This window comes from Monodelphis domestica, chromosome 2 (genome assembly GCF_027887165.1).
Source record: "Monodelphis domestica isolate mMonDom1 chromosome 2, mMonDom1.pri, whole genome shotgun sequence".
NCBI lineage: Eukaryota > Metazoa > Chordata > Mammalia > Didelphimorphia > Didelphidae > Monodelphis > Monodelphis domestica.
In genome coordinates, this window is record NC_077228.1 from 137,475,451 (window position 1) to 137,489,914 (window position 14,464).

Genomic DNA, 14,464 nt, shown 5'->3' on the forward strand with positions numbered 1-14,464 from the left:
TAAGATTACTTTGAGGAAACTCCTCCTACCAAGGCAGGTTGGAATTTTCTCTGGAAATGTAAGCTTCTGATAGAGCTACTTAGCACGCAGGGAGGTTAAATACTCATTACCCAGAGTAGCATAGCCTGTGTGACACAGTGTGTGTCAGAGGCAGAACTTGAACCCATGTGTCCCTGGAAACCTGCATTCTCATGAACTTGACAAATATTAACTAATTTGGACAAAGAAAAGGGCTACATATGAAACTATGAATCTCCCCCATGCCCCAGTTTATGTTTTTTTCTTATTCAAATTTAACCTGATAGTTACAAAATCTATCTTGCTTGGCTTTGTCCCCTTCTGATCAACTAAAAATTTGGCTCGGCTCTTATAGTCTGCAGGAGTGCCACCAGGTGCTCTTCAGTGGTCCCCAAGTCTTAGGACACCTATTCTACCCAAGTAGTTGAGGCTCAGAACTAAGCCCTACAGTCACCTCCAGAATTTCTGTACACTAGGCTTTTCTAGTCGAAGGAAAATGAAAACTATCAAGAGATTTATATTAGAGGTTAATCCTTTTAAATAAGTAGGCCATCCCTATGGCCCACAGGGAAGGGATTCTTAACCTGAAATCTGTAATCTTTATTAAAAAAAAAAAACTATTTCAATATGATTGGTTTATTTTATGTATTAAAAACATTATTCTTCGTGTCCATAGTCTTCACTAGTCTTGCCAATGGGATCCACAAAGCAAAGAAGGTTAAGAATCCAAGCTTAAGGAATGTCCTGTGGTTTAAGTATCAGGACCTGGGACTAGGAGAAGCTGTATGTCTTCTCTTTCAGGGCTGACTCCAATCACAGCAGGTTATCTGGCCTCTGAGAATCTGTTTTCTCACAAACGTACTGCAGGCTGCCTCAGTGCCACAGACGTCCTGGTATGGATTGTTTCCATTAAAATCTGGCTTTACTCCATCTCTTCAGGAGAGAATTGGTTCAGAAATCGTTATTACTAATGCAAGCCTGGGAGAAGCCATCCTCAAAGGGGTTCTAACTCCCGGGAGGGAGACACGCCTTCGCAAACCTGTTTCTCACAGTTGAACCCTCGGGTCCAAGGGTTATTTTTGGCGCCCTTTCCCATGTTCCTTTTATCTGCGCACCGCTGTCTGTCCCAAGGCAGAGGAGTGAGGCTGTAGACCGCTCCAGTGTTTGGTCTAGCACCTAGCAGGGTACCTGGTGGGAGAGGAGTGCTCTGGGAGAAATGCGGCCAGTCTTCCCCGGCCTCCCGGGCTCTTATTCTTTAGTGGGCCATGGGAACCCACAGGGAAAAACACTCCCAGCCCTCGAACATTCCTTACGGCCACAGAACGCCCTGAGCTCCTCCGGCCCCGGAATCGAAGTTAAGCTTTAGGGTTAGGGATGTGGATTGGCCAGAGAGGGCCTGGGGAGGTGAGGGAAGGAACTGTCCACAGTAGGAGGCTGGGGGTCCCAAGTTCACGCCTCCCCCTATTTCCCTCGCTGGACTTGCAGACCAAGCCCCGCCTACGGAAGCGATTATCACCCACCAGTGTCTAGCGGGGCTGGGGCCGGGAAGCCCCGGCCTTCCCACCCTGGCCTTTGATCTTTCCTCTCCTGTACCTTTCCGCCCCGCCCTCGGCCATGGGAACTGTATAATAGTGGAGGGGTCCCCGACCAGCTGGCAGCATGATCTCCTCGTCTGTACCACGATGGCAACAGCAGCGCCCAACCAGCTCCAATTTGGGGAAAGCCCTCAGTACCCAGCTTACCTGTCCAGCTTTTCCGGCAGTGCTTACCTGAGTCCTGCGAGTCCAGGGTGCACCCCCTGCCAGCCGCTCCTCGCGGGCTCGGGCCCAGACCTTCGACCCTCGGCGGCCTCAGCCTACGAGGGCTACCCCGGGTCTGGGTCGGAGCCAGGGTCGACTACACTGCTTCCAGTCAGTCTGGCGCCTCCAGTGCCACAACTCAAAGGCCAGCCAGCTCCGTCCGGCTCAGGGTCGGGGTCGCAGCGCAGGAAGAGAACGTCTTTCAGCCCCGAGCAGCTGCAGCTGCTGGAACTGGTGTTTCGCCGGACCATGTACCCGGACATCACCTTGCGGGAACGCCTGGCTACCCTCACTAGGCTCCCGGAGTCCAGGATCCAGGTGATGATGCGCCCAGCGGAGCAGGGGTGGGGTGGGTGGGACGGGGCGGGGCGGGGCGGGGCCGGTGGAGAGGAGAGCGGAGAAGCAGCCGCCGCCTTTGGTAAGCCTTGCCAGCCCATCTCCACTCCCAAGCCAAAGGGATCTCTCCCACCTCCAGTTCCTCTCAGCACATTTCTCTCGTATCGTTTCTGGATACATCGTGCACCTCTCTCTCTCTCTCCCCCTTCGCTAGGAGTGGAAACTATCTGGAACGCGGGGCTGTCATTACTGTTTTTGTGTAGCCTCGACACCTCGCGTGGTAACTTGGGCCTTTTCTGAACTTTTATTTTTCGAGGGGTGAGGGAAAGAAGTTGGCTCAAACTGGTATTGCATCAGCGAGAAAATGTAACTCCACCAATGCAAGTCAGGGATCCACCTGTAACTTCCTAGGATCATAGATGAGATGCTGAAAAAGACGTCAGAAGCGTGAGGAAACGGAGGCTCAGGGAACTGCCTTTGCCCTATGTCGATGGTATAAACTCCCTAAGAGTTGAAGCGCTCCGTTTTGGGGGTATCTGTATCTTCATGGCCTAGCCTTAGTATGTTATTCATAAATGATTGTTGATTGACAAGTGATGAGATGATTGCCCGGGCACAGAGAGGTCACTCCAGGTGTCAGGGAGACGGCTGCCTTTCAGCCCTTACTCCTAATCGTCGAATTGCATTAAATTGTTTTGAAACCACTTCGATCAATCCGCAGACTTTTAAGGGACTGCTTTCTGTATACCACTCTATACCATATATGCATATGACCTAAAACTTGGGGTGAGCCTCAGAAGAGATGTTACATTTCTCTTGGAGAGATCAGTGCCTTTGTTTCTAACATTAGTGACCAGGCCCAGCAATGGATGCAAACATTTTCTTCTTCCTTGTGAGTATTCTTAAATTCTGATACTTCTTTAAGATAGAGATAAGTAGTTAAGGAGGGCCCACATGTATGAGGCATTGCGGATAAAAAGGCAAGAGAAAATTGTCTTTGCACTCGAGGAGTTTATGGTATAGATAGGGAATACCTATATACTATGGTATACATGCAGGGATATGCAAAATGGATCAAAAGTGATTTGAGAAGGATCAGAGAGAACCTCACTTAAGGTGAAATCTGAGCTAAATCTGTGAAAGACGACAGAGATTTGGGGAGATAGAGGTAAGGAATGTATATATATATCACTATGTGTCAGGCACTGTTAAGTCTTTGGACGAATATGTCATTTGATCCTTACAATCCTATAAGGTAGGTGCTATTATGATACCCATTTTATAGTTGAGGAAACTGGCAAACAGTGGTTAAGTGACTTTGCCCAGGGGCACATAGCTAGTAAATGCCTGAAGCTGGATTTGAACTCAGTTCTTCCTGATCCAAACCTAGTGCTCTATCCACTGTGCCAACTACTGTCTCTGTTAACCCATACTTGAGAAATAAAATGACAGGTTATCTAGGTACACCTGTTGTGCATGGAGGGGAGCAATGTACAATTAGGATAGAAAAGTAGGTTGGGGCTCCTTCAGAGTTATATTTTTGTTAAAATTTGATAGGAGAAAAGGTTAGGAGAATGCCCTGAAGAGATCTCTCTTTGTTGGGAACTGGGTTCTGATTCTTCAGAACTGTAATGATTTGGCGTAAACCCTAGGGCTTTGGAAGAGATTTGCAGGTTAGGACCATAGGCTGAATTTTGTATTAATGGCCTCCATTAATAGCTATGTAGTATATAGAACCATATAGTATGAATGGAGGATAGGGTACTTCCAGTTAGTTCCCGGGCTACCAAAAATGGAAGAGTGTTTAGTGGGGTATAGTGAAAAAAAAATCATTGAAATTCAACTGAAATCAAGGAACTGAGTGGGTGACGGGCAATGTCAATCAATCAATCAATTAATCAACAACATTTATTAAGCACTTACTATGTGCCAGGCATTGTGCTGGGGGCTCAAGATGCACATACAAATGATGCAACAATCTCAATTTCTAATGAACTTACATTCTAATAGGGAGACAAGTACATATTTTTTAAAAAGCATAAATATAAAGTTAATAAATACATTTACACATTTATTAGGCTAATATAGAACATATACACAGTAGAAGTTGAGGATCAAATTAGATTATGTACAGCACTTTGCAAACATTAAGGTGCTATATAAATGCTATTAAGTATGAATTTAATACCTATATTATATACAATGTTTTTTGAGCTTTAATTTCATCTGCAAAATAAGAAAAATGATATTTACATTATTTTCCTTACAAAGTTATTGTACAGCAAATGCCTTAAGAGCATTTAAAAAATGTTAGCTAATTTATAAAATGCCCCTTCGTGATTAGGGCCCTATTCCTGACCTAGTGGATATTTTTTTCTTTTTTTTCCTATGTACAATTTTTCTGTTTACACTTCTGAAATAACTGAGGGCTCAAGAAAAATTTGTTTCAACTTAACAGATATTTAAAAGCACTTACTATGTGCCATGGGCTGCCCTAAGTAATGAGGTTAAAAAGACAAAAATGTTCCTGCCCTTAAGGGGTTTTAGTAGTGGGTTGGTTTTTTTTTCGGAGGAGGTAGGAGTTTGAGAACATGCATGAAAATTTATTCTTTCCATGGAAGACACTTTTAGACAATCAGTATGTCCATTAAACAAATATTGATTAAGTGCTTACTAAGTGTAAAGAAGATAGGATGGGTTGGTTGAGAGAAAAAGGTGAAAATGATACACTGTGTTCTCCAAGTAATCAGAAAGACTTCACCTAATAGGGGAAGATAACTGGAATCCTAAAGGAAGGGAAGGGCTTAACAGGAGTGAGAGAAATCCACTTCAAGTATCAAGAAGATTAAGCAGAGGCACAAAGTGGATTGGATCAGGGTAGACAATAGTAGGATAAGAACGGGGAATATGACAGGAGAAAAAATGGTACATTTTGGTTGGAATATGGGGGGGGTGTGGGGCAAGGGTACCATATGAAATAAGGCTGTAATAGACATTGGATGAAGCCAGATCATGGTGGGCTTTCAGTGCCAGGCTGAATTTATACTTTATTTGGAAGGCATTAGGAATCAATAGAGCTTTTTGAGTGATAGGACTAGAATAGTACATCAGAAAGATTTACTGGGTATCAATAATGTAAAGGATAGACTGGATCAGGAATTGACTAGAACAGTGTTGGTGAAGGCATAGCATGCATACCCCAGTATGCCAGAGAGGACTGCTCCCTTCTCCTCTCCACAGAGCCTGAAGGCAATTTTCACCTGCCAGCGCCCCTCTGTCCAACCACCCAATGCGTGCACTTCCTCCCTCAGCTCTCTGGGATAATGGGTGGGGAAAGATCACAGGAAGCTTGAAGGTGAACTTTGGGCACATGATATTGAAAAGATTCCCCAATGCTGGACTAGAGGCAAGACAACTAGTTAGAGAAGTCAGAGATGAAATGAAGTCCTGAATCCTAAGGGTGCTTATGGCAGTAATGAAAAGGAAGGGAAGATATTTCAGAGAGCTGGATCTAGAAATTAACAGCTTAGCACTTAATGAGTGTGGAAAGTAAGGAAGGAGAAGCCAGAGAGGGTCTAAGTTGTGATCCTGGTTGATATCAATACAAATAGTAAATGGAAAAGGAGGAAGACAAAGAGGAGGATGAGGAAGAAGTTGAGGAAGAGAAGGAGAAGGAAGAGAAAAAGAAAATAGAGGATGATGGAGAGGAAGATGAGGAAGAGTAGCAGCAGCAAGAGGAGGAAGAAAAATTCTAGAGAACTGGAATTCTGAACAGTTTAGGAATGGAGGTGATAGTTTTGGGAGTCATCTGCATTAGCAGTGATAACTGAATCATAGGAAGAGCTCACAAAATCCAAAAAAGAAAGAGGATAAAAAGGGCAAATGAGAAGAGGACCCAGGGCAGAACACTGTGTTTAAGGAATAGGATAGTGAGCCAGGAAACTGAAGCAGAAGAGTGGGACAGTAAAGCCAACCCAAGGAAGAAGTTAAGAGGAGATAACGAAGGAGACAATGCCTACATGTCCAGTCAGATTGGGGAGAGGATCCTTACCACTGACACAGTACTAGCTGACAGATCATTTCATTTTATTTCTGGAAATTTGTAGTTTCAAACTTAATAACTAGCAAAGATAAAACATACTGAAGAGATAGAATCCTTCTCAAGTTCTTTAGCATTTAACAAAGTAAAACCAAAGGAACTCACAACAAAATCAACATGTGGTTGGCTTTTGCTTCTAAGTCTCCCTGAAGTTCTCCTATATTTGCTTTCTTTTCTTTTCTTTTCTTTTCTTTAAATAGGTCTGTCATCAATGTGTACGTATACATTTCTGGTTGAGGATTTCTTTTTGCGTCACTGACCCATCTCTTTGTATACCTTAAAATTTTTTTTTGTTTTATTTTTACATCAGTCATTTCGTAATAACTATGTACTCTATGTTTCCCAAACAACCCTCTGTTGCAACAAAGAAAAATGGTTGAGCAAAACAAATGGACAACAGTGCATGGTCTGATGAAAATAATGCTAAATTTGCCATTGGGGCCATTCTGGCTCTGTCACTCCCTATATACTGTGTGACCTTGGGCAAATCCTTTAACCTCTCTTGGCTTGTTTCTTCATTTGTAAAATTTGTGGGCTGAACCAGATAACCTCCAAGATTCCTTCCAGCTTTATATTGGTAATCTTATATGATCAATTATGTCCAATGACACATGCAGCATTCTGTGCCTGTAGTCTATCACCTCTAACAAGAAAAGAAAGATCATCTTTTTAAAGCGAGAGCAGCCTTTGTTTAGCCTTTTGGTAGATGAGATTCGAATTGGAGCATGGAGGGAGACATTGAATATTTTATGAAAAGGAAAATTTTGTTCTTGCCTTTCTCTTATTTGAGCTTATTTTTTCTGGATGCTAATGATATATGTTCATTGTATTTATATAGAATTCTGTTAAAAAAAAAAGCTTCTGAGAAAAAGTCATATCTGTTATATTTCAGTATAAAAGCATCTTTATTCTGAAAATTTGGCACATTTTCACCTCTACAAGAGAACTTTTTGCATAAATGATCTTACTCTATGCTCAGAATATCTCTGTAAGATTCAGAAGTATAGGTATTATACTTGTCTTGCAGTTGGAGAAACTGAGGCATAAATGACATTCAAAATCAGCTGACAGATACCCAATTTTTGCTATTAAAATATAGGGCTTTGAATTGAATTTATTTATTTATTAAATTATGACCATTCTGTAGTGGTAGTAAAAACTTTTTATCAAATGCAAATTTTCCTTATGTTCTCCTAGGTCTGGTTCCAGAACAGACGCGCCAAATCCCGTCGGCAGAGAGGAAAGTCCTATAATCCCTCAGCAGGACCAGAGCTTTTCCTCAATCATTCTCCTCTTGGAACTGAAGGGGAACATTTGGTTCCCCTGCTGCCTCTTGAGGTAGATGTGAACTGCTTGCCTGATCCAAACAGGGGTGGAGTTGGGCTCTCTGGCCCCCATAGCCAAGGACAGAATTTTGAAACCTTTTCACCTATATCTGAAGACACTGGTTCAAAACTAGACTTGTGGGAAGAACGTGTCTTATCTACATTCAGCAATTCTTGATCAAGATTAAAGGAAAATCTTGGCTTATGATCTTGGACAGGTACAATGGACTCCAAGCATGGATCAAGAGACCTATCAAAAGTTTCATCTACTCTTTCTAGCCTACTGTTAAGACCACTGTGTTCATCTTTCTTAATTTGAACTAATGCTCTTAGTTCCCAGTCTCATTCCTTTTCTTTATTGGGCCTTCTTCTCAACTATTAACTTTTAGTCAAGTCTTCATGTTTTTTCTATACTTTGGGAGTTCATTTACTCAGCCTTTACGAACCAAACTTATGTAACCCAAGGCATATCCTTTCTTCTTCTTGCCAAATCTATGCTTTTAACTGTTTACACAATATTTCCAATTGGATCTTTGGAGTTCATTGACTTCTCCCCCAAATAAGCCTTGTTTCTCTTGTAGTGCTAGTTAAACCTAGCATGGAAGACGGGGAAGTCTAGTTTCAAATCCTGCCTCTGATAAATGAGTTATATGAGCACATGATTATGGTGAGCAAGTCACAATAAGGGTAATAATATTTAGAGTGCCTACCTCACAGGGATGTTGTGAGGGTCAAATAAGATCACATATGTAAAGTGGTGTGTAAACTTAACATGCTATTATAAGTATCAGCTATTATTATTATTGATTTTAACTTCTCCATTGCCATCACTAGCATTCAATCTTACCGTCCCTCAAAGTCTTGGTGTCTGTCCTCTTTGTATATCACTCCTCCTGGACTATCTGCAAATCTTGCTGTTTTCTGGATTTAGTCCCTCCTCTCTCTATTCACAATTACAGCCCTAGTCCAGGCTGTAACCATTTGGTGCCCTGGCCACCTCCTTGCCTCTGGCTTTTCCATTGTAATCTTAGTTTGTGTCACTCCGGGCTGAGTCTAGAAAAAAGACAAAGTAGGTGGCTGCCTTGGGTGCAACACATAGGGCCATTACAATTAGGGACACCTGTTAATAATTTAAAAAAAATATATATATATATATACACATTTTTAAAGGTCAGAAAATTCGACTCTTCATAGAAAACAGGTAAAAGTCTCAAAGCATCTGAAGGACAAAACACAGGGAGACCAATTTTCAAATCTCACCTAGAGTCCACAGTTAAGAATGCCTTATACTAGCTATGACAAGAATGCCTTATACTAGCTATGACATTACTTTTTAGAGATGTATGGTAGTTCCTAATCACCATTTACCAAATGAAAATCTTTAGTGGGTTCTGAATTCCCTTAATTGTTCTCTTTTTACCCTATACAACACAAATATGTGTCCTGTCTCCTGAACACAACTTATTCCCTTAAACTAGGTACATGTATAGTTATATGTATATACAGATATATATTGCTGATATGTTATCTTCTCAATAGAGAAACAAATCCACTTTCTTAAAATATGGATCAAGAATTACCTCAAAAGCCTTTTCTGGCATCCTATTTTGTTTTAGCCACACCAACACTATCCTTAGCACTTGTGAATATGGATTGTATTTGTGTAGAACCTTAGTTTGGTTATATAATTTTAACAAATTTTTTTTTTAAATGCCACAGCACTTAGTATAGTGCTTTGCACACAATGAATGCTTGATAAAAGCAGATGATGACAATATAAATGGGGGCCATGAAACCATTTAAAAGGAAAAATAGTGAGTTTCTGTCAAAGTAACTTTAACATACACAGATGTCAGTATTGGGGACAAGGGAACACTGTTAACATTAACACGGCTTAGTGCTACCTAATTAACCTAACACAGATTGATAGTTTGGGGAACAGCTTTGTTTAAAAAAAAAAAAAGCATTTTTCCTTTCAAGAAAGCACTTATAAAGGTGTTTTATTTTAGGTTTGTCCCTCCCAAACGGATAAACTATTGATAAAGGTATACAACTGTTTATAAACTATAGACCTAAAATAAGTGATTAGACTTTATTTTTGAGTTTCTAAAAACCCCAAGAATTTAACAAAGTAAAATTTTAAAATATAATACAACCGCATTCCAAAGGTATTTTAAAATGTAATCGTTAAGAAGCTACTGGAAGGAACTAGACACACTTGTCATATTGGTACCAGCAAAGTGCTGATGAGATTCTGAAACCTCTGTTAGGGTTTGGGTAGGAAAAAAAAATGTAAAAATTTTAAGAGTTAGAAGGACTCTAGTGCTCATCTATTTCAAGCCTCACCTGAGGCATGAATTCCCTATACAATATCCCTGGAAAATTCTTTATTATTCTATCTCTGCTAGAAGACCCCTCCAATCTTATAAGGTGGATTACTGCATTTTTGAACAGCACTAATAGGAAACTTTTCCCTTAAAAACTGAAATAAATTCTTATCCTTGCTGCCTCTTTCCATCGGCTCTAGTACTGGTATTCTTCAACATAATAAGTTTTCCCATACTTGAAAATAGCTATCACATTTATTCCCTGTCCTATTTCCAATTTATTTTGCTTAAGAAATTCCTATTTCACTGAAATGAAGTACAAGTTCCTCCTTAAACACCCAAGTTATATATCCCAAAATTATTTTGGAATTCTCTTAGTTTATCAATGAAGACATTCTCATTCTCAAAAGCAAATACAAGACTGGGTAGGATGTGATTTGGTTATCTTCGTCCTCATTCTGTTCACTATACTTAATGATATGCTTATTTAATATTCATTTATATTTAAAGTTCACCAAAATCTTTGGTCTTTTTCATATCAAGTGCTTTGTAGTGATAGCTGGGCAATTTATGTTACTGGATCCCAATGCAAGATTTTACACTTATTCCAGTCATGTTTCATCTTGCATACTCTTTTTATATAGCCAAGTAGATTTGATTTTCATGCAAATGAAAGACATTATTCAAACATTTTGCTGTTGAAATTCAATAATCAAATGAAGTAAAAAAATGGATAGTATTCTAAGACAGTTCAGACATTATATCAATGCTCTGAGCTTAGTAGCAAATTTCAGGTTCTGAAACATTTAAATAAAATTAGCTTGAAGCCCATGTTAAATATGAAATGACACATTTCTCTCCAACTCTTAACTTATTTGGCCAGTGTTAGTCCTGGGTGTGACTATAAAGTTAATGATGACTAATGAAAAAAATACAAGAATTTACCCATCCAAAAGTAGTCATCTTTGACTTAGTAAGAATGAAGTTTGCTTGGGTATTTGTTGCATCAAAATTATTAATAAATTATTTTGTCTCAAAATATTAGAAAATCAATAACAAAAAATTATTTTATATGCAATTGGGGGAAAAAAGTAAGCATTACAGAAGGCCAAAACTAACAAAAAAGGGTTTTTTGTTCACCTTTTTTGTCAGTGAGCATACTCTCATTTCAAAGGCTATTGTTGCTCAAAACATTCTTGGTACATCCTTTGGAATTAGCATAGAGCCTGTAGAATATTCTTTTGAAAACCTTCATTGGTGGCAAATCTCCCTCCTTTATAGGAGAATTTTAATTCTTATAAACAGAAAAAAAAAACACTTGGAATCAAATTTAGTAAATAAAATAGATGGTAAAACTGGTTAATATTCTTTTAGGTGAAACCAAAATGTGACCCTAAAATGGGTGTTGTATTTCCTCTTGGTAGATAATTAATTGGCTTTAAAATTAAAAACAATATGAAAAGGGAGTTCTAGAAAATATATTGAACAATGATAGCATTACTGGAACCCAACAAATAGCCTCTTAAAATAAGTATGTTGAAGGGGACAGAACTCTTTTGGATAGATATGTTCTAGAATGTTTGTTTAAAAAGCTTCATTATTTTAAAGACAGAGATCTGCCCTCTTAAAATTCAACTACAGCATTTAGGTGTGCTCTGAGTTCAAGTTCTGGCTAGACTTTAGTTAAGTATATAGCCAGAGCAATAACTCATTTAATTTTGCTGTAAAATAAGACAGAGAATCTTATTCACTAATATCAGAAAAGTAACTAGTCACAACCAACACTATTAAATGGCATTAAATTTTTACTTCCAAATGACTTGGATTCATTTCTGTAGTTGTTGTCCCCCACCCCATAAATACTGATTTGCTGTTAATGCACAATTTCAAACCTTTTCTATGTCAGGGAATGGTTTTGTTTATTAAATAAGATTTTTAGAAAAATATCAACTTTCATAGGCCAATTTATTTATAATTACAAATGTCATTGAGAATAAAAGATTTATGGATTTCTTAATTAACTGAATAGTTTAGCTAAATATATACTCTGCCCTAAAGTTTTGCAGTGTCACCATACCAACAAGGAATACAGAAGCATTTTTTTAACTATACAAAATTTTCAAATGTAAAATAGCCTTGTTTAAATTTTCTTTATACATTAACATACAAAAAGTCTCATTTTATGAGACATCTAAAAGAATCAAAACCATTTCTACAACTATTTTCTAAATTCCAAATCTGGAAAAAAATTATTACACTGAAACTTTACAATGCTCTATATTAAACAAAAAGAAAATCCAAATACATACTTTTTACAAGATTAACATTCCAGAATAGCCTAGGCAGGTTTCTCCTTTTTTAAAACTTTTCCCTCTATGTTTCATAGCACTGGTTATTTTTTTTTCCTTATAAAAGTCTTTATATAAGTTGTATACTATTAGATTATAACCAGTTATCTAAATTTAAAAGTTGTGCAAACAAACAAAAATATGAAAATAGTGTGTTATCAGTCATTCTTATAAATTCCAAAACAAAAGCACCTTTTGCCCTGAACTGAGGGGAAAAGACATGCCAAATCCACTCGTTGGAACTTAGCATTCTGCAGTTATGTTTTTTTTCTGCTCCTTCATTTTCCTTCAACAGACAAAAGACAAAGGCTTCTTTCATAAATTATGATAAATTAACATATTTCAAAAGCTATTAACTGATCTACAGAACTTCACCACACTCTCAAGCATACATCATGTCCATTTTTATAGTCCATATTTTCCATTCATATTCCAGTGGCATCCTTAAAAACTAGGAATTCACACACCTCATTTTATCATCTTTTGAAGACTGAGATATGGCGACCAACTAGAACAACTAAAGTTGTAGTTTTCTAGATGAAGCAACTTCAATATATTTAGCCACTGATTCGTACCAAGACCCTCTCTTCTCATTTTCACTGTTGTCAGCTGTCTGCATGAGTTGTATTACATTCGTCCATATTTTTAAAATGGTTTATATATAGTCTTTGTTGAAGTTATATTAAAATATATTCAGACATTTTCAGCTTAAAACAATACTTGCTAATAAACATATGTAACTTAAGCAAAGCTCCTTGTAAAATAAACAATAAAATAAATATAATGCTGGTCAGTAATGCTGGTTTATGAAGCAGCATGATATTTTTAAAATGCCTTTTTGGAGAGTCTTTCTTCTTGTTTACCAGCAGATAGGTTATTTGGTGTTGAAAGCCTGTATAATGGAGCAAGATTTTCCAAAACTATGTCTTGTACATTTGGAATAATTAAACTTTCTTTTCAGTCTCTGTTGGTGTTATTAGCTGCAAAGGCATGTAAGTTTCCCATCTGACTCAGGCCACTCTGAATATGTGCAACATGGATCTCAACATTATTCTGAAAACAACTAATGAAAGAAAAAACATAGTTAACTAACCATATTTTAAAATTCAAAGGAATAAGTTGAAAAAAAAAAAGAAAGAGAAGTTATTTAGGAGTTGGCCAAGAGAATGAGTTGACATCAGGGAAAAATAAATTCCCTCCCATTATCACATTAGCAATAATTATACTGAAGCAATACTTGAATATAAAGAGTTATTACTATGTATATACATTACAAGCTGATCATAAAGTGTATAAAGTGAAATATCAATATGCATATATCTTAAAAAGAGGTCAAGTAGAAAGGTATATTCACTATGTGGAACTCACTGAAACCTTTATATAAAAAAAATGTTAAATTCCTATTCTATCAGCAGATTCTGTCAATAAAAAGCTACTTGATTTATTTAAAGGATATTACAGCATAAAAAATTTAGATTCATGCATGCACATAATTTTCAATAAAGAAATATCATGAGAGCTTAATATTGGAGTAAATATAAAATAAGACTAAAGTAAAAGTAAATTACCTGATATTAGAAGCATCTATTGAACTCTTGATGTCATTAAGTGAATCAGTAAGTGATTTGAATTCAAAGGAATTCAGGTCACCTCCTTCTGCTAGACACTAAAAAAAATGGAAATTTCAAACTTAACTACAGCTTAACTTGCTAAAATATAAACCTATTTAAAATGAAATCCACTAATAATACTTTTGCAAAAAAAATTAAAATTATACTTAGCATGAAGTATACAAAATTTCTCCATGATTTACCTTAATCTGTAATAATATTGCTGTAAGTCTAGAGATTAATTCAGTAAGATTTTCATTTTCAACACAGGGTTGTCCAGTAGATGCATTTGCATGTCTAACAATTTCTTGCGCTTCTTCTTCACATCTGCGTCTCATATCTGTTGGTTGGTCTGCAGGCTGGAGTCCTTGGTCTGGAGCAAGCTGAATGAAAAAAAAATTAAAAGTTAATTTACAGGTCCTTAATATTTTCTACATTTCTTTTCTTTCCTTCTCTTGAAATTATAGGTATACGCTTTTTTAAAAGTTGATTTAGAGATATAAAAATATAATGGAAGAAGAAAATAAGAGTTTTCCAATGAAATAAAATTCCTTTTAATCTATCATAAGCTGTCTCTCAACACAAATTCAACACAAAATTAG

The 14,464-nt window shown here is 37.7% G+C and overlaps 2 protein-coding genes across 4 annotated transcripts in view; one reads left to right on the plus strand and one right to left on the minus strand.

Moving 5' to 3' along the window:
* The first annotated feature begins 1,234 nt into the window (after nt 1-1,234).
* On the plus strand, nt 1,235-7,755 carry MIXL1 (Mix paired-like homeobox). Its single transcript, XM_016429517.2, has 4 exons — nt 1,235-1,358; nt 1,504-2,235; nt 2,417-2,433; nt 7,450-7,755. The coding sequence occupies exons 1-4, from the start codon at nt 1,235-1,237 to the stop codon at nt 7,753-7,755; spliced, it is 1,179 nt and encodes a 392-aa protein (XP_016285003.2).
* Nucleotides 4,214-14,464, minus strand: part of LIN9 (lin-9 DREAM MuvB core complex component) — a 97,053-nt gene continuing 86,802 nt past the window's right edge. The window contains exons 13-15 of one of the 3 annotated variants that reach the window (XM_007481500.3): nt 14,066-14,245; nt 13,821-13,918; nt 4,214-8,630 (exon numbers count right to left, since the gene is read on the minus strand). In XM_007481500.3, the coding sequence (XP_007481562.1) occupies nt 8,615-8,630; nt 13,821-13,918; nt 14,066-14,245 (294 nt within the window). In that variant the 3' untranslated portion in view covers nt 4,214-8,614. Of the gene's footprint in view, nt 8,631-11,852; nt 13,316-13,820; nt 13,919-14,065; nt 14,246-14,464 lie in introns of those variants that run through there. The other 2 variants (XM_001376905.5, XM_056816019.1) reach the window with 2 other exon arrangements.